Below are 24,040 nucleotides of genomic sequence, written 5' to 3' on the forward strand. Positions count from 1 at the left end.
CAGCTCTCGTCAGTTTATCCACCGTTCATATGAAGATTTCTTCTGGCTTCTTCTCATTCTTCTGGTCTCAAGCTAAATGTTATCTTCTTGGAGAAGCTACCTCTGAACATTGTAAATAAATTCTATTCCTCCCTCAACCCCTGCACCGTTACTCTCCGACACAACTCCCTGTTCATTTCCTTCTTTGCATCTACGGCCTTGTATTGATTTGCTTGCTTTTGTGTTGTACGTTGACCTCCATTAGAATGTAAGTTCCATGCCAATTGGGACCAAGTCTGTTCCTATTGTATCCCACTGCCCTGCACATTGCCTGTCACATATTAAGTAGATGCTTAATAAGGATTTGAAAGAATGAATAAGCACAATGAGCTGATTTTGGAAAGCTGACAGGAGCTGTAATTTTGTTTCAGTGGTATTTTTATTTTCACTCTATTTGGAAAGAGCTATCTCCTTTTTCATATCCCAAACTGGTTCTAACCCACAACTTTTCAGAGTTTTTTAAAAAATTAAGGACCTTTTTTGATCTTAAGATTTATCATAAAACATTACTAAGCATAAAACATTAGTGAATAAAACGGCATGGCAATGAAATTAGAATCTGATTTTGAACCCTTGTTTCTTTGACCCTCCCTAGCTGTGTAACTTTGGGAAAGTTAGTTAACCCTTTTAAACCTTACATTTCCCACTTGTAAAATTGGGATAAGCATTGGATCTACGTCATAGAATTGTGAGGCTTAAATGGCACAGTGGCTGTCAAGTGCAAAACATGTGCCTGACACACACAGTAAGTGGTCGGGTTTCTTGATATTATTTTCAGATTTGCACATCTCTTTGAACGCTGTCAGTATTCAACACCAAGACCAACTATGCATAGTTACTGAAGGCTTATCATGCACGGAGGTGGGGGGCGAAGGGAGCAAGAGGTACATTGTTTCTGCCCCCCCGCAGAGATGGCAGGCTGGGGATGGACAGACTCTAAGTGCCAGGAGGTGGCAGACATTGGTTTAACGAGCTCTGCGTGCTCTGGTTTTTCCTGCCCTTAGCCAACTCCTCTATGAGTTCTATACCTGCATCCCTCCCGAGAAACTCCAGAAGCAGAAAGTCCAGTCCATGAATGAGATAGTCCAGAGCAACCTCTTTAAAAAGCAAGGTGAGTGCAAAGCATCCTGGCCGGTTGGGGGTGCCAGAAACCCCACGTGCTCATCACATGCTGCGCAGTTAGGCAATGTTTCTTCTCTAACAACTCCCTTGGTCTGGATGAAGGGGAAAAGCAGAAAGTAGCTGACGACTTAGATATCAGAATCTAAACTAATTTAAGGAAAACATAGGCTGAACTGTTTGTTTTTCCTGATAAAGTTTACTGAGAGGCTAAATTTGGAGTCATTTTGCTGTGAGGTTTTTACTCTACATGAGAAGTAGGTAAAGGCCTGATCCCTTCACAGAGGCACCAGTGGCTTCAGTCTCCTGTTGTGTTTGCTTCCAGGGGCACTCACTATATAAGCAAGCAAACACACATTTACTACATATTCTCCCCTGGTCTTTTATTACTACTCTCATAGTAACATGTTATACAACTGCTCTGGACGTTGCCTTTCTTCACGTAACGGTATTTCCTGGAGAGCAGGAAATGACAGTGGACTTGGGCAATGGTTGTGGTCAGAGCTTCTGCTCACCCAAACTGATCTCTGGTAACCACCAGTCCCCAGCCAGCATCTCACAGTCAAGAGCCTTGGGGTTCCCTGTTATGGGGATCAGTGGGATGGATGGCCACACGTCCTCCAGCTATGAGCAGGTAGGACTTAGATGTCAGTATTCACCATTTCCTACATCACTCCTCTCTGTGAGAAGCAAACTGTGCAAGAAGTAAGAAGTCTTAGGAAGCAGAGGATCAGTCATGTCCCACCCGGGATTTATTCAGAGTGAAGCTTGAATATTTATGTATTAAAGATTCAGGAACCACTTCACTGTAAAGATTTTCCCCCCTGATGTCTGGTTGACATGGTACATCCAGAATCGCTGTCTGAATCCCACCCCGTGGAATTAAAGCTAGGAGAAGGGCATGGGAAGAAAAGTGTTCTTGTGATTTCAGATCCATGCCTGGAGTTTCCTGACCATTTAGACAGATGTGTGACAGCAGGTTAACGCAGTACATACATGGTTGGTTTGTGCAAGGTGGTTTGTGTAAGGTGATTGGAAACTAATCCTGGTTAAGTCTTACTGTATGCCTTGTATTACTGGGTTTTTTTAAGTGAGCCTTCCTCGGTTTTCACCTTCCGATTTCCATGTCGGAATAAATTACCCTCACTCTGAAAACTTTGAAATATGCCTGCCCCTCCCTGCCCTGGCAGTCCCTTTCTGGATTTCAGGTGGTGTCGCTGTAGAAGTGAAGTGAGTCCCATCCTAGGGGGCGTGGCAAGGCCGACTCTTGCTGCTTGTGGTGCTGCACGGGCAGCGGAGAGCAAGGGCTGCTTGGCTCCCTTTCGTTGTTCAGCGCGGCAGTCACGGTCAGGGGCCCGGCTCAGCATAGAGGCCAGATGGAGTGTTAGCGCGGTCCTGGATTGGGCATGCGGTATCAGTCCCAGCCTGGGAGGAGTAGGAGTGATTCCTTTACTGGAGTCACATCTCCCGGGCTGATGGTGGCCTCTGAGGGTTAGCATAATCACAGGGCAGGCTGGACAGCTGCTGCTCGCCAGCCCTGCTGCGTCTTTGAGTTTCAGATTCAGTAAAAACCCTCTGATTAATATTAATTGACAGAAGGCCAGCCCCAGTGTTGTACACAGTTACAAAGAAAATGCAAAATTCTTACCTTTACATACGTACAGAGACTAGAAGTAGGTGAACAGAGAGCCCTTGGGGGACCCATTTTAAAGAGGCTGCAATGTATAATTAGTCTATCCATCCTTGGTTCACGTGTGAAAGCAGTATGCCCTTATGCACAGCTTAAAGGTAACTCTTCTCCCACTATTTATTTGTTAAGTGAACCCTCTTACAAAAGTAACCCAAAAGAGGAAAAGAATCTGAAAAAGAATATACACACACACACACACATATATATATATCTGTATACATGTATATATATATATATAAAACAGAATCACTTTGCTGTACATCTGAAACTAACACAACATTGTAAATCAACTATACTTCAATTAAAAAAACACCCCAAGGGAAACTTCAGCTCAGCCTTCTCCTTAAATCCTCAAGTTCCAAGTGAATACAATCTGAGTTCATACGCACGAGCTTAACTGGGTGTCTGGGGCTCTTGGGTGAGTGTCTCCTTTATACCCTGAAATAAGGTGAGTTTGATTCCTTGGCCAAGTCTGAGTTATAATGAAATCCCTTCTGTTGTTCTCCCTGTGAATTGTCCTGTGCCTCAGGGACGCAGTTTGCTTTAAGTCTGCACTTATCTAACTGCCAGATGTGCAAATTGCCTGGAGTATTGTTGGTGACATTAGCTTGTACTCACAGCCTTGAACACTTGTACTGACATCAAGCAGAGGAACCAGAAGGCTTTTAAGCACTTTCCGAAATGTTGGCAGACTATCCTATTGGCCTCTCTTCAGGAGGGTCCTATGCAGAAGAGGGAGAAAGTTTACTAGTTAAGGGCACTGGTTCTTGGGTTGGATTCCTAGTTTAGCCCCTTTTCAGCTGGGTGACCATGGGCAATTTACTTAACCTCTCTGATCCTCAGTAAGCTCGTCTGTAAAATGGGAAAAATGATAGCAATGTCTGTCTTAGAAGGTTGTTGTGTGGGCTGATGAGACCAATAGTACGTTTCAAGTGCTTATCAGAGCAATATAATATCCCATACTGAGTGATCACTGTTATTACTGGTGTTGTGGTTATTATTTCTGCTGCTCCTTTCATTTTCCCAACTTCTGTCCTAACCTTCAGGTTCTTTGCAATAAGGGCATCCCTTCATAGTTGACAGTTGCACGTAACCCTAAGCTAAGCTTCCTTGTTTCCCTGAAAGCTGTGTGTTTTTCTCCAGGGTCTGAGAAGCACAGGACTTAAGGAACAAAAAGGCCTTGGTCTGTATCCATGTCTCATTCCTGCTTTGAATGGTTTTTCCAATTTTTATTTCATTTCCCTACAGTGTTTTTGCATAGGACCTGTGCGATGTGAGCCCAGAAGAATAGGTCAGGGTGAGATGTTTGTGGTTTCTCACCTCATTGTTTACCTTGCTGCAGGGCCTCAAGATAGTTATATAGTTTGGAACACTTGACAGACATCCTCTAGGATGGTTTGCTCCTTGGGGCTCTTTTAAAACATACACACACACACACACTTTTTAATTCTTTCTTCATTCATGGAGGCAATTAGCCTCCATTCGCCTCAACTTTTACTTGACTTGTGATCCTGAGTAAAGTACTTAATCCTTATAAGTCTCAATTTCCTCGGCTGTAAAGTGGGAATAACCACAGAACGAGTCTCATTGGGTTTTTGTGCAGACTCAGTGGCATAAAGTGACTTGTTAGCCTGGGGTATGAGGGAGTCAGGGGCCACCAGCATTCGAGGTCCCGCAGGGAGTGGCTTGCCCTGTGTGAATGACTTCCGGGTTCAGCGGGAGGAGAACTGGGACATCTGTGGAGACGAATTTCCTGTTTTCTCCAGCTCAGGCTTGCCTGATGGTGCTGATGGGAGAAGGGATGAATAGGTACGCCCCGAGGAAGCTCTTGAGGGGAGTCTGCGAGAAAACCAAACCTTCTGTTCCTTTGGAACAGATTTGTCCCTACTTAGAACCTAATCTCTAAGTAATGTGTCTTTTTAGTCTGATGCTAATCACATGTGCCATCTGGTTCAGTGTAAACTGCTTTAGGATCCACACTGCTCACTCTTCTCAACTTCCAAAACAAACAGGGGGCGGTGGGGGGAAGACAGAGAGAGAGAGAGAAACAGAGACACACACAGAGAGAGGGACCAACAGGGAGACAGAAAGAGAGAGAGAGAGAGACAGAGATCTGACAGAGATTTGGAAACCCTTTCAATGTTTATTTTCAGCTAGTGGGATTTTCTTTGGAAACTTTGTTGAGAAGCCGTTCTCGGAACACAAAGCATCCAGTTTTCCTCTCATCAAGATGTAGTTTCCTTCTTTCCCCCCTTCTTATCTGTTGCCCACAGTTTCTGGAGCTGCTAGGACCTCAGTTCACAATGGGCTAGGCCTCTGTGGTGGGAGGGGGCACAGACATCACTGTCCAGTGCCCTAGCGGGGGATTATCTTTTCTAATCATCACATCATTGCAACACTGGTCTGGAATAGAGAAAAGTCCGCTCGTTCTAACAGTTATTGCTTTGCTTGGTGAACTTATGTAACGTCTCTGAGCCTCCGGGGTTCCACATCTGAGAAATGTGAGTAGGAATGTTGCCATTAGAGTATGGACTTTTGGTTTGGGAAATCCCTGTTTCTGATCCTGACTTGATCACTTGCTAGCTCTGTGTTCCTTTGAACAAGTAACCTCTTTGAGGCTTGGTTTCTTTAGCTACAAAAATGAGGTCATGCATGTAAAACAACTAGTAGAGTGCCTGACACAGTTGCTGCTTATTTAAAGACATTTATTGTATCCCCTGTATAACAGTAATAACCACAGGAATAATAATGACATCAAAGGAAGAGACATTTATTAAATGGCAGCTATATATTATTTGCTATATAGGACATAAACATATAGTAAATTCTTACAACCCAATTACATAGGTATAATTATTCTCATCTTATAGATGGGAAAACCAAGGCCTAGAGAGTCAAGTAACTTGACTCATCCCAATGAGACCAAGGGTTCTATTACAATGTATTAGTGCATTAGTGTATTTGGCTATGTGATCCTGGGGTAGCAAATCAATCTCCAAATATCAGTGGTTTAACAAAGGTTTATTTCTCTCTTGTGCAAAGTCTGATAAAGGTCAGGAAGGTCGGGTGCCTTTTGTCCCTTGTGAAGCTATGCCAGCTTGTACCCATGGCCTCTTTGCAGCAGAGAAGAGAGCGAGGAACGAAGTACAGCCACTCTCAACTACATCAGCCTGAAAGTGACACCCAGAGATTCCACCCGCAGTCCACTGGCCAGACCCCATCACATGTTCCCAACCTAGTTGCGAGGGAATCTGGGAACTGAAGGGAAATGCATAGCATATTTGATGACCGTCTCTGCTACCCATAGGTAGCAGTGGTGGAGCTGGATTTGGAACACAAGTCCTTTGAATAACAAAACTCCTCTTCTTTCCACTACACCATGCTTTGTTCTTATAATGAATAAAAAGGAGAAGATATGTTTATTTTCTTGTTGAAAATGCTTCCTTCTCCATGTTAGAAAAAAGTGCCACATTGTTCCTCCTGAGAGATTTTTTTCTTCCTTCCTCACTCTCTGCCCCTGTTCCAAATACTGGGCAACTCTCTGACAGCTGTGTACGGGGACCTTTGCTTGGGCAGGAGATGGGACTCTAGATGCCAGTGGTTGCTATGTCACTGCAGGTTTTTAAAGCACCGCTTTCCTGCAGTGAGAAGTGGTATAAGCAGGCTTCCTGGGACTTGGGATGTCCACACCAGGCTGGGTACTAAGACTGCTGTGAAAGACAAGGCAGGAAAGGAACAAGTCCTCTTCCTCCGAGGACATGCTCTGGGCTCCTGGCTGGCTCCTCGTCTCTCCTGTCACCGTACATGACCTTCCACAGTTCTTTTCTTCGTGAATACTGCCCGGAATACCTTCTGCTGCACCACCACCCCCGCCCCATTCCCTACTCCCACCCCTGGACACACTAACTAGTAACTCCCACTCATCCCTTGAAGACCCTGACCCAAGGTCAAGTGTGCAGTGCGTCTTCCCTGACGTCTCAGGCACCTCAGCCTAGTCGCATTCCACGTTTACTCAGTCCCTGTTGCAGGACAGGCCCTGGGGTGGTAGCGCAGATACAGCTGGTGCCAGTCTGCAAATTTCTGCACCACACTCTACGTGCAAAGACGATGAAGCTTCTTGGTTTTGTCTGTTCTAAATCTAATCTAATCTTTTTGAGTGTCCACCTCACTTTGGACTGTGGCAACTTAAAATTTTCAGTCAATGGCATCTTGTGGCTTCAGATTTAACAAGTCTTTCAGTTTCAAAATAGTTCCCCTTCCCTCTCCAAAATAGTGTCTGGGACCAGGTCCCAGGGACCCAATTAGGAAAGGGAAGAGAGACTCTCTTTTTGCCTTTTCCCACAACCTATCTAAAATATCTCTCTTTGGGACTTTAGTCCAAGGTGGGCATGTTGGGACACACATGTCTTGTGGCTTCAGGGGCCGCTACCTTTTTGCTCTATAATATCTTCTTTTCTGAGGAAGCCTTCCTCATCTCTCTTCCCTGGGGCTATAAAAATGGAATGGCTGCCAGGGTTCTTGACCAATGGGGGGAAGTGTGACAGTAGAGAGTAGCACATTCAAAATATTATCCTGGATTCTCAAAGGGGATAAAGCAAGACATAGAATCTCTGCGGGGAAGATTTCTCAGACCTTAGGTGCATCTGGGAAGTTTGCTAAAATTGCAGAATTCTGGACCCTACCCCAAAGATTCTGACACTGCAGATCTGGGGAGGGGCCAGGGATGTGCATGGTATCAGCCCTCCAAGGGGATTCTGATGCAGGTGGCCCCCTGACTGACCCTCTCTAGTTGGCAAGCGGAGCTCCTAGAGCCTGAGTGGGGGAAGGAGAGCAGTGCAGCAAAGAGGAGCAGATCCCACAACACATAGCAGAGACCTCACCCTGATACTTGGCATTTCTCTCTCTCATCGTCCGTCGGTGCGACTATCTATGCTGCTGGAGAGAGCTCCTTACGGATAAGGGATATATATTATTTCTTTATGTGCCTAGTCTGCCTAGGGCCTCACTGATATCCACTCTCAGAAACTAGTCTGTGCACCTGGGCAGTAAAATATACCATTATTCAGTGACCAGTGTCCCTTAAAACAAAGGAAAAGGGAAGATGGGACCTCAGTTGTAGAGAACAGGGGTTGTCATAATACTCGACTCATAATGTAGCTCATCACTGGTCCACGCAAGGGCTTGCTTTTATTTATTAACATATTTAGTTAGTTATTTTTAATAATAAATTAAACATCCTTGCACTCACCACCCAAACCAAACACTAGAAACTGAACAATCAACTACCTGTAACTGTGTGTGTCTCTCCCGACCTAAGGTAACCCATTCTTGAATCTTTTGTTAACCGTTCCACTGCTTTAATGCAGTGTTACTGCATCTATACATATCTCTCTAGTGTTTTGGTTATTTTAGCTTTATAAAGAAGGGTATTGAACTATGAGTAATTTGAAGGGACTTACTTTTTTCACTTAATATTATACTAAAATTCATTCATATTACAAACTGTTGGAGTTCATTTTTCTGATGAGTGTAGAAAATTCTATTGTGTGAATAAGCCATAGTTTATTCACTCATGCTTTCAATTTTAGGCACTTGGGTTGTTTCGGATTTTTTTTTTTTAATTGTAAGCATTGCTGCGAAGAATATTCTTGTACATGTCTCTCTTTGTACATGTTCAAGAGTCTCTGTGGAGCATATAACTACCAGTAGATTTGCTTGGTCATGGGAGATCTGAATATTTAACTTTAGGAGATACTGCTAAACGGGTTTCCAAAGGTGCTTGCACTAATTTACTCTCCCAGCAATAATGGATGAGAGGTTGTGTGGATCTGCATTCTCTTCAACACTTGATATTGTCCCAATTTAAAAATTTGCCAGTAAAATGGGTGTAACATACGTCATCACTGTCTTGATCTGCAGTTTCTTGATCACCAGTGACACTGAAAATCTTTCCTTGTGTTTCTTGTCACTTGGGTTTCATGTCTGTGATATGTCTGTCCATGACTTTGGTCCATTTTTCTTTGGGGTTGGTTGTATTCCTCTTATGAACTTGCAGGATATTTTATATACTCTTCATACTCATGTTTTGCTGATTTTATGTATTATGAGAATCTTCTTCCCACTTACAGCTTGTCTTTTCATTTTACTTAAGATGTATTTTTTTTTCATTTCTTACTCTTTGTACAGATTTATCCATCTTTTTAACAGTCAGATCTTTTTGTGTCATCTTTAAGAAATCTTTCTCAATACCAAAGTCTGAAAGATTTTCATTTATATTTTTACTAAGAATTTTATAGTTTTGTTTTTGATACACAAGTCTTTAATCAACCTATAGAGCTTACGTTTTATGTATGGTGTGAGGTAGGAGTCTGATTTTGTCTTTTTTGCCATTTGGCCACATAGCGTTCCCAGTTTCGAGTGTTGGCCAGTCTTTCCTTTCTCCAAGTCAGTGTCATTTTCCATTTCCAGGACATTGCTCTTCCCTGGGGACTTGAGGGCAGGGTTGCTGGAGCCTGGATTCAATCCCTGGTCCACAGCGTGCAGTTTCTCTGTGTTACTTGTGGGTGGAAGGGTCGGAAGGGTCAGGAGAAAGGGATAGCCTCTCCTTCCCAAGCAAGGCCCCAAATTAGGATCCTGTGTTATGTTAGCATCCTGGGAACTATGTGCCAAGAAATAACACTTCTCCATGTTTTGGACCTTATCAGTTATGAAAAAAATGAGATGGTTTCTTGGAATGATCATTTTTCTTATAGCAGGAAATTAGCAACAATAATGTCAGCAGTAGCACCTGTAGGTGAGGTTTACTGAGTGCTTATGATACACCAGGCACTGCGACGAGCACTGATGTACATTATCTCATTTACCGCACAGCTGTGTGATCTTCGGCAAGTCACTTAAGCTCTGTAGAACAACTATAAAATCACGAGACTGAGCAAGATTTTCCAAAGATTTTCCAGAGCTCTACCAACATGAAAATCTTTGATTTATAAAAGAATTCCCTGAGTGACAATGGCAATACTGCTGAATCTTTCTAACACCATTTAGTGCCTAAAAACGCCTTCTCCCATATATTGCCCCCAACACTTCTAAATGTCCTGCCTGAGCTGGGAGTGAGGAATGAGGATATTTTATAGAAGGTTAAACGGATGCAGGGAAGTGGCACGATGCCCTCAAGATCACACAGCGAGGTTCAGAACCCTGGAAAAGGTAAAAGGATATTCTTACTGGAGCCAATTTATTTTCTTCCACAAAGAGCTGTTGAGTTTTGAGAATCTAAGATTTTTCTCCTCAGAGCATTTGGAGGCATCGAAGATCTTTCTTCAGATAGGGGCTTGCCCCTCCCACCTACAGTGTTACAAAGCTACCTCCAGTTCCAAAACGTCCCTTCTACACTTGCAGATCTGAGAAGGGGCTGTTCCTTACATCTCTTTCCTTTTCGATGTGACTGATCTCAGAATTCAATGTCAGAAAGAAACCTTCAGATCCAGAATCAGAGAAGACAGTGATTTAATAAGCTGCAGAACAAATCCAAGAGAGATTTATTAAACTGTCCTCTTTTTTTTTTTTTGGCTGAAGTTAAAAAAAAAAAGTTGGCATACAATCAAAGAAGAGACTCCCTCTTGAACCTCCTCAAATACTTAGAATAGCAGCTTTTAATGACATTACAGAATACAGTTTAATTGGGGCTGGAGTGTGGGGCAGAGAATCCCAGATTACTTCTTTAGTGGTAAACCAAATCAACTCTTGTGCAATTAAAAACAATTTACCTCATTAAAACTAAAGAGCAAAAGCAGGCTGTTCTTACACCTTTCAAACCAAGTTCCATGGGATTTTTTCCAATTTTGGAATGACAAGTGGAAACACACAAAAGGATAGAGTTTATATAAATCTTTAAAAGGTTCTATGTTTACTCCAAATTTTTTGTTTGTTTTCATTGTGAAGTTACAGTTATAGATGGTTTGAATTATACTGAGGCAGGTTTTAAAATGTTCAGAGACTTTTATGTTGACCTGTTTAAGTTTGATTTTGTCGATTTTTTTCTCCACATCTTCCTAGAATAGGAGAAAGTTTCCTTAAGACCATGATACAGTTGAATTGAAGACCAGCTGAAGATTTAATTCGATAGTATTTATTGAAAAGCTAAAAATGTAGCAACACTGTGTTATGGGAAATGTGAAAGAAGTACAGTAATAAATAATTTCAGGGTCACCATTTATTTAACTATTTTGTGGCAGGCACTATGCTAAGACTTTTCACACATTATCTCATTTCATTATCATGACATCCCTGTAAAGTGTAGATATTAATATCTCCATTTTACAGGTGAAGAAACTGAAGGTTAGAGAGGTTGGGAAACTTGCCAAGAGTCGTAGATCAAGTAGCATGGCAGGGCCAGGATTCCAAATGGGGTCTGTCTGATTTCAACATCCACTCTCTAAACTGCTGTGCAGTATGACATCTGGAACAGAAAATTTTCAGCGCCCCCCAGCGAGCTTACAGTTGGGAGAGAAAAGACTTACCCCAAAGCTCTTCAAACTTGAGCCCACATAGGCCATGAAGGTAATAGAAATGAAGGTACAGAGTGATAGTTATTATGCCATTTTATATAGTAACCTAAGCAAATATATTAAATATATAGTATATATATAGTATATAATATATATAATAACCTAAGCAAATATATTATGCATATATACACACACACAAACACACTTAATGTCATCTTCAGTTATATTTTTTACAACAGATTTTCCATTTGCCTAGTAAACGTGTGAGAACTTTCTTCACTTCACAAAGAAATGTGATTCCTTTCATTTTTTCCCTAAAGCACAGTGCCATTTGGTCAGTCATTCATTTCCTCATTTCCCCACCTTTGACAGAGATAAGTATACAGAAAAATATTTCTCTACTACTAAGGAAACAAGAGTGAAAATGATCAATCCACACTCAGCTCAGAGTGGGGAGCAATAGGGAGCAGTGAGGACTGGGGCAAAGTCCATGTCATTGGGTATATAGGACAGCTGTGAATCAATGCTAAGTGATTGTTACTATCTATGTCAATATGTGGGCCCAATGCTACCTTATCTCTCTTTTTTTTTTTTTTTTTTGAGAGAGAAGTCCCACAAATTTTTTTTTATGGGAAACCTGCTGATTTAGGTTTTAAATGATATTTTCAGGCTGAATAAAATCTGCATATGGACCCAGCACAGCAGCCTCTGGTGTAAATTTATAATTTACAGGGTTGTAAATAATTTATAGGGTTTTAATAAATGTATTATAAATTTATAGAGTTATTTACAGATAATCCCATAAGAATGACTACTATTGGAATTCAGTGAGAATAGTGCTTTTGGAATGTTGAGGACAAGAAGAGGTAGGATGTCAGCTGAACTTTGAGGGGTAGTGAGTATGATGTAGGCCCTCTCCAGAGAACAGTTCTTCGGGAGAACTTGTAGTGTCAGGGCTGGAGCACTGTCTCACTGAAGACCACTGCCTTTCAAGCCTTAGGAGAGCTCAGGGTTCATCCTTGCCTGACACACTCCCTTGCTAATGAGGGCCTCAGACCACACCATAACCTCTATCAGGCATTCTCCTGGGAATGCTGGGCCATTGTTGGAAAAAATGATGTTTATTGTTCATAGAAATTAGTATTATAAAAATATTGTGTTTTTGTAGAATATTTGGAAGTAAATAAAAGCACCTGTGATCTCATGGTTTAGAGGTAAGCATTGTTATTCTTCCTTTCTTTTGTATCATATATTATATATAACTGGGATAATGTTTTGCCAGGTTTGTAATCTGCTTCTTTCACTGAGAATCATTAGGAACATTTTCCCATGCCATTTCTAAGGACTTCATAGGACTCTGTTGTATAGATGGGCTATAACTGATTTCACTGTCTTCCTATTTAGGGACATTTGGATTCATTTAATTTTATGCAAGAAAAACTTACTGGAATTCATTGTCTTAATAGACAAATGGTTGTCCTCTGTGCTCCTCATTTCTTCACTGTTGGGCATGAATCTCATCCAGCTTTTCTAGTGCTTGTCGAGGATTCTTATTCTCCCTTCTTCCTCCTCTTCACGTGCGTGTGGGGACGCGCACACACACACACACACACACACACACACACACACTCGCCCACAGGATTTTTCTATCTTCTTGTGCGATAGGCTCAGCGCAAAGCAGATCGTGTTGTCCTCTCTTAAAGAGCTGGAGCGGCATGTTCCCATTTGGGAGGGACGTGTTTTCACAGCCCTGCCGTCATTCTTGATGGTAGGGGGTATGTCTGTGCATGGACCTTCCCTGCAATACCGGGCACTTAAATGCAACCACACTGAGAGCCCTCATTAGCCCTGGGCAGCCACAGCGGATGTGCTGAGTGTGACACCCTCCAGGCTGGAGCGGCTGCCCAAGAGGAACCAGACACCAGAGCAAAGAGGGAAGCCAATTATCCAAAGGCAAATGAGGCTCTAATTATGGCTTTAGCTAAAGAGGGTAAAATTATTTGAGGAGAGACATCCCATTTCTGAAGTACGCACAGCCCAGGACACTTGTTCAGAACAAGGACTTGGATCAAGTCCTGGTTTTGCTGCCTTAACCACGACACTTCATGTCTAGGAGCATCTGATTCCTCATCTGTCAAATGGGAACAATCTAGGATGTTTACCTCGTTGGTTTACTGTGAGAATGACGTGGGATAATGCCTGGGAGAGGCCAGGCGGGGTCTGACATTTAGTGAGGGCTCATAAATGGAGTATCATCGTCATCGGTAACTCTTACTAGTATTACTATTATTTGTAATCATTTGGTACTGGAACAGAATGTGGAACTGGAGCTCAGGAGACCTGAATTCTCAGTTCTGCAGTTTTCTATTGCAACTTAGAAGTGAATAAATCTCTGAGTTTTATTTTTTTGTCTCTCAAATGAGAAACTTGGATCAAGGGTTACATCAGGTCCCTTTCATTCAGAGATCTGTGGACCTACACGTGCTGAGAACTATATATCATCCTCTTCATGGAGCCTCATGTCAACCCTGTCTTATAGGTGCTATTATCTCCTTTTTTGAAGGTGCTGAAGTTGAGACTTACACAGGAAGCTGGGATTCAACCCCAGGCTCTTAACGTCTATTCTATACTTAATTGTCTGCGTGTCCCAGCATTCAGTGTAGTGACTAACGGTAGACTTGTGCTCAGACATATTTGTTGGCTGCACTCCAGGCTTTTGAACAATGGGAATGGTGGTGAAGCTTGGGGCTGTGCTCACACCGCACCCTTGTCTCTTTTACTCAAGCCTCCCAAAATTGTAGGCACAAAAGTCCAGAAAGAGACTCTCGTCAGACTTTGGGGGCAGCTCCTGATACCTCAGCTCTATTTAACATAAATGAGACTGTTAAACCCTTGCTCTTCATGGCAAGTGGGTCATTTTGTGAGTTACCCGAAGGATTGTGTATGCATGTGTGCATTAAAGAACTTGGCACCACTGGGTTAATCGAACGTCTGAGCTGGAACGGACGTTAACAACCCGCTGCCCAGAGGTGGTCCAAAGCAGCAATTCAGAGGACCTCAGAAGAGGGGTCACCCTTACACATACAGCAAGCTGGCCACCTTCCCCCTGCATCTACCAGACTAGCTACTCTCTCCTTCTCCTTCCCCAAGAGCAGTGAAAGCTGCTCTTGTACTCCCCACCCCTCTTCCTCCTGCTCTCCCTCCCTCTTTCCCTTTCTTTCTCTCTCTCGCCCCCTTCCCCCCACCCTCTCTCTCTATCCAAGGCAATTTGACTTAACACAAAAAATTCTAGGTATAAAGAAGTGTCTGGAAAATTGATCTGGCTCTGATGAGGGATGCTGACCGTGGAGGAAGCTGGGCATGTGTGGGGGACTCGTACCTTCTGTTCAATTTTGCTGTGAATTCAAACTGCTCTAAAAAATCAAGTCTATTTTAAAATGTTAAAAATGCAGTGAACACACACACACGCACGCACACACACACAAATTGACTTGCCCTTCCCACAATCTGTTTTGCGGAGGATGGGGGAGAAGGCCCCAAAACGTTAAGTGGTTCCTTCAGGTCAGTTAGTTGCCCACACATCAGTTGTGTCATTGGAAGTGTGACTCTAGTGCGGTTGGGTCCCTTTTCTTTCTGGTTCAAGGACGCATGTCAGTGCCTTAGGGAAGGAGCAAGGGAATTAGTTCATTTTCATTGCCCATGCCTGTGGTCGCGGGACTTTGTCTTTGCTGGCTCTCAAGTATCACCGTGCTGCAGCAAAACCCTGGGCGCGGGGCCTGGGGATCACTTCCCAAGGCTACCTCTGGAGGAACCACAGAATGATCAGGTGGTGGTTCAGGCTGCGCTCTGCCCACTCCACTGCCCACTAGCTCCCAGCTGGGCAGGTCTAACCACCTCCCTGCCTGTGTGTCTGTCTCTGTCTCTGCCTCCCACCCCATCCCCACAGCTCCCCCACGCAGTCCCTTCTTCAAATCCACTGCCTCAGCACCATCCTGAAGAAACTCCACCTTGCCCCCCGCCCTCTTTTTAAGCCTGCTTTGGGCGTTAACTGGTTTTCAGCGAGGCTCTCCTCCGCCCATCCCCTGGGGTTCCAGGATGTAAGGTAGGGGTGGTGATGGACTATACGCCCCACAGAGAGAGCCTGGGCTATAGGAGGTCATCCTCTGTCATTTTCCCTCCCAGAGAGAGCTACAGCAAATTTTCTTTCTGGGTCATCTAAGATGTGGGCACACCGTGCCTAGGTGAGCATGATTTATTTATTTTTTTGCCTCTTCCCCACCCAGCTTGAGCCCATTTTGTCCTGACAGTTACCACTCTACTCTGGTTGCAACTGGTTTTGTTACCCAGGTGGGACAGAGTCAGCTCTGATTAGGTTTTTAAATTTTAAGCACCACTATCCCCCCACTCCCCCCAAATAATAAAAGTGTACTTTTGTTTTCTTTTTTCGGTACGCGGGCTTCTCACTGTTGTGGCCTCTCCCGTTGCGGAGCACAGGCTCCGGACGCGCAGGCCCAGCGGCCATGGCTCACGGGCTTAGCCACTCCACGGCATGTGGGATCTTCCCGGACCGGGGCATGAACCCGTGTCCCCTGCATCGGCAGGCAGACTCCCAACCACTGCACCACCAGGGAAGCCCTGTTTTTTGTTTTTAAATGTGTGTTGGGTAATTCTAACACACCTTCCTCTAGTGCATCATTGCTGGCTCCCCGAAACAGATGGGAAGGTCATGAACTCCTCCTCCCATGATGATGAGATAAAAGAATTTGGCACCCAGTAGAGTACCTTTGGGCATCTTATGCTGGCAGCTTCTGGCCACGTAGGGGGTTCTTCCTGGTTCACGTATGGCTTATCATAAGTCAAACCAATGCAGTGAGAATCCACACGTTCTGCGTCTGAGAGGCTCTCCTCTTCCTGATGCTTCTCTGAGATTTTCCTTGCATTTGCACAGCACAACCTTCTTGAGTTCAGGTAAAGAGTGTTTTCTCTGTATTCCAAAGAATCGGCTCTGAGTAGGTGCTCAATGCATTTAAAGGATGAAGGAACCTTAACTGAGGAAGGTAACATAATCTATTGGAGGGAACACTGTACTAAGAGTGGGAAGGTTTAAACTCTAGTCCAGGAAAGCTACCAACAAGCTGCATGACCTTGGACAAGCCACTTAACCTCTCTGGGCTCCATTTCTCATGTGTGTCATTGGAGAGTTGAATCTCTAAGATCCTGCCCATCTCTGATAGTCGGCGAGTCTGTATTGCTACAACAGCGTAGAAAAAGAGGCAGCAATTTCAACCTTAACACTGCTTGAAAAGCACTTAGTTATTCTGGGGTTTTGAGGGCAGTGGTGTCAGTTTAACATGAAAGATATGGAAGGACTCCTTGTGTTCAGATGTATCCTGGGCGGTACATTGTCCACACAGGCCATTGTGAATCCATGGCACGTCATTGAGAGGTTTGTCCGAACTGGCTCTGTGCTTCTTGGCGGGAGGGACCTGAGACTCCACCCGTCTTCTGAGCCTTTGGAGAGGGGCCAGCAGTTAGGACAGCAGAGCCCCACTTGCTCTACTGGGTTTTTCTCTCCATGCAAATATTTCTGTGGGTCCGAAAAATTGCTTTTCATCAGGTTTGCCCCTGCCAATGTCCCTGATTGGCCAGAACCTAAGTGTGCAGTGAGGTGCTTTGTTTGCTTTGGTTTGGTTTATGGGGGTTCTGGGCTCCCCTCCGGTTACAGCTGCAGGTTTAAAACAATTACAGTACCGGTAGCAAGAGGTTCACTGCAGTGCTCTGCTGTTTGCTTGAGGCCTGTGTTGAGAAAGCAGGTCCCGGTTACCTCTCAGGAAAATTTGTGCCGTTTCAGAGGCCTACAGCGAGTTGTAAATCTCCATAGTTGGTGGGACCAGTCTGCAAACAGCAAAATGGTTTGTACTGTGGTTCAACAGGAAAAAGATAAAATAATTCTCTGAGAGTGAGATGTGTTGTTCCCTCTTCCTTGTTCACCAGGAAATCTGGGCCATACACATCAAGAGACAGACCCTGGGGTTTGTGGAGTGGAGCAGGAGAGATGGTGTTCCTACTCCTGTCCCATGGGAGGGGGCAACTCTGGCCTCCAGGCCCCTTCTTTGTGGCCAGGCTTCTTGCACCATTTTACTTCCCATGCCTAACTCTGGTCAGCTACCCGCTTCTCCCTCTCTTGCCAACCTAGGGGAGAACGCTGGGGAGCCCTCCACCGTTTCTTTCTCCTGGTTAGTCTTGGGAAATGGGGACATCCTCAGAGTGCATGTTACAGGGCTGCAGTGCTCCACGTGCTTCTTTCCATGCCTGAGGGTCAGGAATGAGGGTCCCAGAGAGAGGAGGAGTATTGCCTTGGAGCAAATTCAGTTCAGTCGGCAACCACTCTTGGGGCTCCAGTTCTAAGCTGTATTCCAGTTTTGCCCTGCCCGCTCTTGCCTAGGGGAGTTCATCCACCCTAGGGCTCAGTGCCATCTTGATGCTTACAACCGCCAACCTTAATCTTTAGTCCATGTCTTTGCTTTCACCTCAATCCCCGTATCTTTGTCTCTCTGACATCTCAAATTCCATACAGGATAGATGGGGCCACCTCTTTAACGAAGAGACATAATGTTTCAAACAGTTTTTCCAATTCAACAAATGTTTATGATCCTCTGCTATAAACAAAGCATTGACTAGCCATTTAGAAAATACAAAGTTGGCAAAAATATGGTGATGTCCTCAAGGAGCTTGCCTTCATTTGCAAAATGAGGCACTCCTTGTTAAAATGCAGGGTGAATTTTCTACAGTAGAGGCATAAGCCAAGTGCCAGGGGATTTCAGAGGAGAGAGCTAGATGATGTTCAAGTCTTTCTTATTGCTTATTACCCCTAAAAATTTATTTTAAAAAACCATAAGAAACACAAGAGACCTTCAGAATTGTGAATATTCAACCTTTCTTAATTTATTAAACTAGATTTTGGTAATCTCTGATTTTTTTTTTTTATGATTTGACTTTGGCCCCAAATGTATAAAAAAGACTTCCTGGATGATCTCCTCACTCTCACTTGTTGAGATCTGGAGAGACACTGTGAGATTTCATAATCTCTGAGTTGTATCCGTCAGTGACTTTGGAAAAGTCACATCACTTCTTTTGGTTCTTGGTTTCTTTATCTGTAAAATGGGGATAATAATTGGATTGATGTGAATATTAAATGAAATAATGCTTAGCGCAGTTCCTGGATGGTAGATAATGTTCTCTAAATGGTAGCTTAAACTTAATGTAAGTATAATTATTATTTTCATAAATTATTCATTTATAATTATTATATTCATTTTCACTATTATCTTCTCAGAGTTGGAGCCAAAGTACAGCATTAAAAATAAAATGTTGCTTAAATTGATTTTTCCAGAATATAAAGACAAGAGAAAAACTGTGAGAAAGGGGATAAACATATGTACTGCCATAATTATGATAATAGTTAAACTTTGTATAATTTCTTATGGAAACCTTATAAAGTAGGTTACAGTCATTCTCTTACAGATGGAGAAAAACTTGCTTAACTACACCAGATCTTGCTAGTGAGCAAGCTTACAGTTACTTAGCTGGTTTTTAACTACTGATCTGTTTCTTCCCCCCTCAGCCTACCATTAATGAAGCCGGTATTTTGAATCAGCACCCTTTTTTACTCACTTGGCATACGCTACCACTTGACCTCGGCAAATGATTATGTGATGGTTTGTAAGGCCAATTTAAAGGCAGTGCTTTGCCCACCGGTTTCTAAAGCTGAGGGATGCACGGGTATATATCCTGGAGAGTCAGCTTCTGTTGTGCTTGGACTGCAGTCGATTTTATCAATTTTTTTTTCAATGCAACAGCTTCAAAAGGCTCTTTTGCCCCAAAGTACCTGATCTTTTCAAATCTTTGCTATTTCTTTCTGGTAAGAGTTTCAGATAATAGGATAAATGCAGTTAACAACCACATATTTTAGATGATGAAGAAATATTCTAGAACACGTTTAAAGGTTTCACAAAACACAGACACATAGAGTTGAGCGGCTCCTTGGAGAGATTGCCTAATCCACAACCTCCTCATTTTACAGTTGAGGAAACTGGTCCAAAGGGTGGGCATGACCTGCTCAAGATCACACCATGGGTTAGTTACAGAGTTGGGAAGCCAGAGATCCTGATTTTGGTTTCTTTCTTTTTATTTGTGTTTCTCAAAGTGTGATATGTACCACCACATGCAAAATTCTTCTCCTTGGCATGAAGGATAATTTTAGCTATGCACAGTTAAAGTACTGTATCACAGAAGCAGATCATTCGTTCTCTCTCAAGTCCTTTTCCATCTTTCTCATTATGTCAAGGATTGTATACCTTTGCTATTTTGTCTTTAATCTTTCTCTGCTAATCTCCTTTGATAGCGCAAAAGGAACAGACCTCGGGTTTAAGTGCCTCTTAGATTTTAATGTAAGTGTTTTGTTTTCCTGGTATTGATTGTTACCTTACGTTCCATCTATGGGAAGCGACAGTGGTTTTCCATTTGAAATAGCAAAATTTTCTTTTAAAATAAATGTAAGCAGATTAGAATGAATCTCCTTTATGAAAAAATATTAAGTAAACCGTAGTGTAGGCTGTAAATTTTGAGGAGCACAGGGTAGGTTTCACATTGTCAAAATGTGAAATGGTTAACTGAAGCTTGGAAAATATTTGATTCTGCCCTTTAGAATGCCCTAAGCCTTTTGAGGATAGATGTGGCTGAATCCCAGTTTCCTTCTTATTCATGTCATGTCTTTTTTATGTAGCAGCCAGAAAAACAATTATTAAATCAAAAAGGAGAACATAAAAACTACCCAGATACCAGAGATATATTGAAGGTCTCATTATTGGTAACTTTCCTACAATCCAAGAAGTTGGGTCAGTAGTCAATTTTGTTTCAGTATGTGTGTATTTTTGTGTGTATTTTAAATTATAAACTGCATGCTATTGCGTTTGTTGAGAACAGAAACTGGTTTTATTTTTCAGGGACTTACTTAGGCTCTATTTTAAAATTCTATTTTAGACCTCATTCTTACCTTGTTTTCCCCATCTAAAGAGTTCTCTAATTTCTGATTACCTTGCTGTTCAGTGAGAGGGTGTGAATGAAAGAAAAAGTGGCAAAATGCAATTTATCAAAGATTTCCCCACTGTTATCACATTTTAAAGGTTAGAATGTATGGGATGAATGGAATAAGAAGATTAAAGTTATTCATCAGATGGGGGCATAGGTAACTTTCTTTTACCTATAAATAGGTATATGCCTATATGAAGTGAATACATGGAGAAAAAGATGTACTAGGTTACACCATTTGGGTGATTTTCCTATTGTCTATAACAGCTAATCTTCCAATATTGCCTAATTTTTTTCCCTGTTCCCTGAAGCAAAAGTTCCTGCTTCTATAATTTCGTCACCCAGAGATGCTGGGGTTCTGAAGACCAATCACTGCTAGCCTGGCATGAGCTAGCCTTCATAAATATCACACAGAACTCATTCATGTCCCCTCATACTGTGGGCCTCTCCTTCTAAGAACTGGCCGTTATGTGCTTTTTGTGGAATGCTCCTTTGGCAGAGAATTTATTCTCATTGAGAGGAATCTGAATAAAAAAGAAAAAAGGAAGGCAGAGTCAACTTCTGGTGACTTATGGGCAGTTAGAGTCAAATGTTTGAGAAACGGGCCTCTGAATCAGCAGAGATTTTACAAAGTGCCTGGTAGAGCTGCATACAGGTAGGTAGGGTACTGAGATGCCAAGAAAGAATGCTGCTTCTATTAGGGCTAATAAAAAGACTGCATTGTACGGCTTCCCTGGTGGCGCAGTGGTTGAGAATACGCCTGCTATTGCAGGGGACGCGGGTTTGAGCCCTGGTCCAGGAGGATCCCATATGCCACGGAGTGACTGAATCCGTGTGCCACAACTACTGAGCCTGTGCTCTAGAGCCCACGAGCCACAACTACTGAGGCCTGTGCACCTGGAGCCTGTGCTCTGCAACAAGAGAAGCCGCTGCCATGAGGGGCCCGTGCACCTCAACAAGGACTAGCCCCCGCTCACCGCCAACTAGAGAAAGCCCGCGCGCAGCAACGAAGACCCAACACAGCCAAAAATAAAGTAAAAAAAAAAAGACTGCATTGCCAAATTCAGGGCTAGGAAGGTTAATGATGGCACATTCTTTTCTAGTGTCAAAGATTAACATGATAACTTGCATATTAAAGTTAGTCCAGACACACTGCTAATGGAGGAGACATACAAAATTAATTTCTGCAGCACCTCATAAATTATGATCACTCACTCTTCCCTGCCTGATGCTTTGTCTTGGCAAGAGCTGCATGCAGACTTAGAATGGGTGCCCGTCAGTTCCTAGTGGGACATCTTATGCTCCAGAGGAATTTGGAGAGCTCGGGTGTATTCCCTTCAAGTCCTTAATCACTGCCAGTCTTCTGCTGGGTGTTCCCCTGCTGGCATGTGTGCACTTCATCACCAGCCAGGTTGTGATTTGGCAGGCATTTTTGTTTTAATAGTTAATAAGGCAATGGAACTGAGCTGAGATGAGAAGAGTGTGGAAGGTGGGGTAAAGAATGGGAGAGAGGAAGGAAGAGCTGCTCTCTCTTCATGCAGGAGATTCTCCATGTAGAGTTGGGGACAGCATCTTTGGGTAACTGCTCCTTGAGCCCTATAGAGGACCAACGCTTGGCCAACACAGGAACCCAAGCCCAGTCTTTGAGAGCTCAGGCTCTGGAGTTTGAATGCCTGAGAGTGAGACCTGGTGCAGGATCTCAGGCAATTTGCTTAACTTCCTCAAGCCTCATTGTGCGCACCTGTCAAACAGGGAAAATAATGATACCTACCTGATAGCAATGTATGTTTTAAATTTTGGTATAACTTACATACAGTGAAATGTACAAATCTGAAGTGTACAGCTCAGTGAATTTTTTTTACATTTGTAGACACCCGTGCAACCACCACCCATGTCAAGATATAGCATATTTCCATTACCCAGAAAGTTACATATGGATATTTAAAAAAGTATGATAATAATAGCTTCCATTTTCATGGTGCTTACCATGGGCCAGGTTTGCTGCTCTAAGTGCTTCACATATTCTTATTTCATTCTCACAGTCTTGTGAAGGGAGGTGCTCTTATTATCTCCACTTTACAGACAAAGACACAGAGATTTAGAGAGATTAAGTGACTTGTCCAGGGTCACACAGACAGTAACTGAGATTCCTGCTCTTAGCATCCATCCTGTACTCCGCCTTATCGAGGGGCCTGGTACTTGTTAAGTGTGTCAGAAGAATGAGAATGGCGCCTCCTTAATGTCTGACAGTTCTTTCCATTCCTCCTCCTCACAGTCCAGTTTATCCCTTTGCCTTATCTTGGGCCAGTAGGCTGTGCGTGATGCTCTAGCAGGAGAGCCCTTGAGGGAAAGGACCAGGTTTTAGCTACATTTCCATCCCAGTTTCAACAGCCAGGTGCATGGTAGATACTCTAGAAATAGTCGTTGGCTGTTGTGCCCTGCAAACCCTGCTTTCCGGTTCCTATTCTATTGGCCTTACTTGGTAAAGTGACAGTATTGACAAACATACTGGTTAGGTCACCTGGGCAGTTTGGGCTGCTTACCCCTCTTTGGACTCTGCCTAAACCTTGTCTTTGTGATGAGCTGAAAGTTTCAAGCGAAAACCTCTCATGTTACCAAGCCCCTCTAAGCTCCCTTGTCCCAACTTCCTGTGTTCATATATCCCCAGTCAGTCCCTGTCCAGACCCCAGCTGCTTTTCCTTCTCCTCTTCCTTGCTTCTGTATCTTCCTTCCCCTCCTTTTCCTTTCTTTTCATTTCATTGTGGTCTTCATGATCATCACCAGATAAACTTTAATAAACTGCTCTCTGCTAAATGCACTGTGATTGCTTATTATAAATTCTTTATGGAAGGAGGTCATGTACCATGTATCTTTCATATAGTTGAATTCATGCTTGCACATTTATATGAAATCATTCTCAGACCTTTGTCCCTTTGACATCTTCATCTGAGTGTCTTACAGGTACTCAAACTCAACACTTCCAAAATTGTATTCATTCTGTTCACAAAAACTTTCTCTTCTTCCATTATTTTTCTGCCGGTCATTTGGAGTTAGCCTTCAGATCTTCTTGTGCCTTATTTTTCACTTTCAATAAATCACTAAGGCCTTTGAATCTTTCCCACATATGCCTTGAGTCTGGTCACTTCTCTCAGTCTTTACCACTTATGTCCTGGTCCTATACACCCCAGTGCTTGGCATTTGCTAGGCACTCCATAAATATTTGTCCAGATGAAAAATAAATGAAGATGCCACGCAAGGACAAGTACACGTCCTGAGTCCTCCTCCATTTATTGTTTTCACGTTTTATGTGAGCACATAACGCAGTCAAATGAATGAAAACCATTAGCTTTTCTCAGGTTCTTTTTAGAGCTAAAATTCCACAACTTGATGTCAAAAGCAGCTAATCACTACTGAACTTAATCTAGAACATTAACATTAAAACTCAAAATACAAAAAGTCTCTTAAAGAATTTAGTGCCAGAAAAAGCTGTGTTTCTCTTGAGGAACTGGTTCTCTTCTACTTCAGTGATCCATACACTCTAGAACTTGGATGATCTCCTTCATTGTCCGGACAGTTTATCACACAAGTGAGGAGC

General features: G+C 43.0%; 1 protein-coding gene across 1 annotated transcript in view; it reads left to right on the top strand.

The window, feature by feature from the left end:
* Positions 1-24,040, top strand: part of DOCK2 (dedicator of cytokinesis 2) — a 425,761-nt gene that overhangs the window by 126,731 nt on the left and 274,990 nt on the right. The window contains exon 26 of the mRNA XM_065873738.1: positions 1,044-1,150. Within this exon, the coding sequence (XP_065729810.1) occupies positions 1,044-1,150 (107 nt within the window). The remainder of the gene's footprint in view (positions 1-1,043; positions 1,151-24,040) is intronic.

This window comes from Phocoena phocoena, chromosome 3 (genome assembly GCF_963924675.1).
Source record: "Phocoena phocoena chromosome 3, mPhoPho1.1, whole genome shotgun sequence".
Lineage (NCBI taxonomy): Eukaryota > Metazoa > Chordata > Mammalia > Artiodactyla > Phocoenidae > Phocoena > Phocoena phocoena.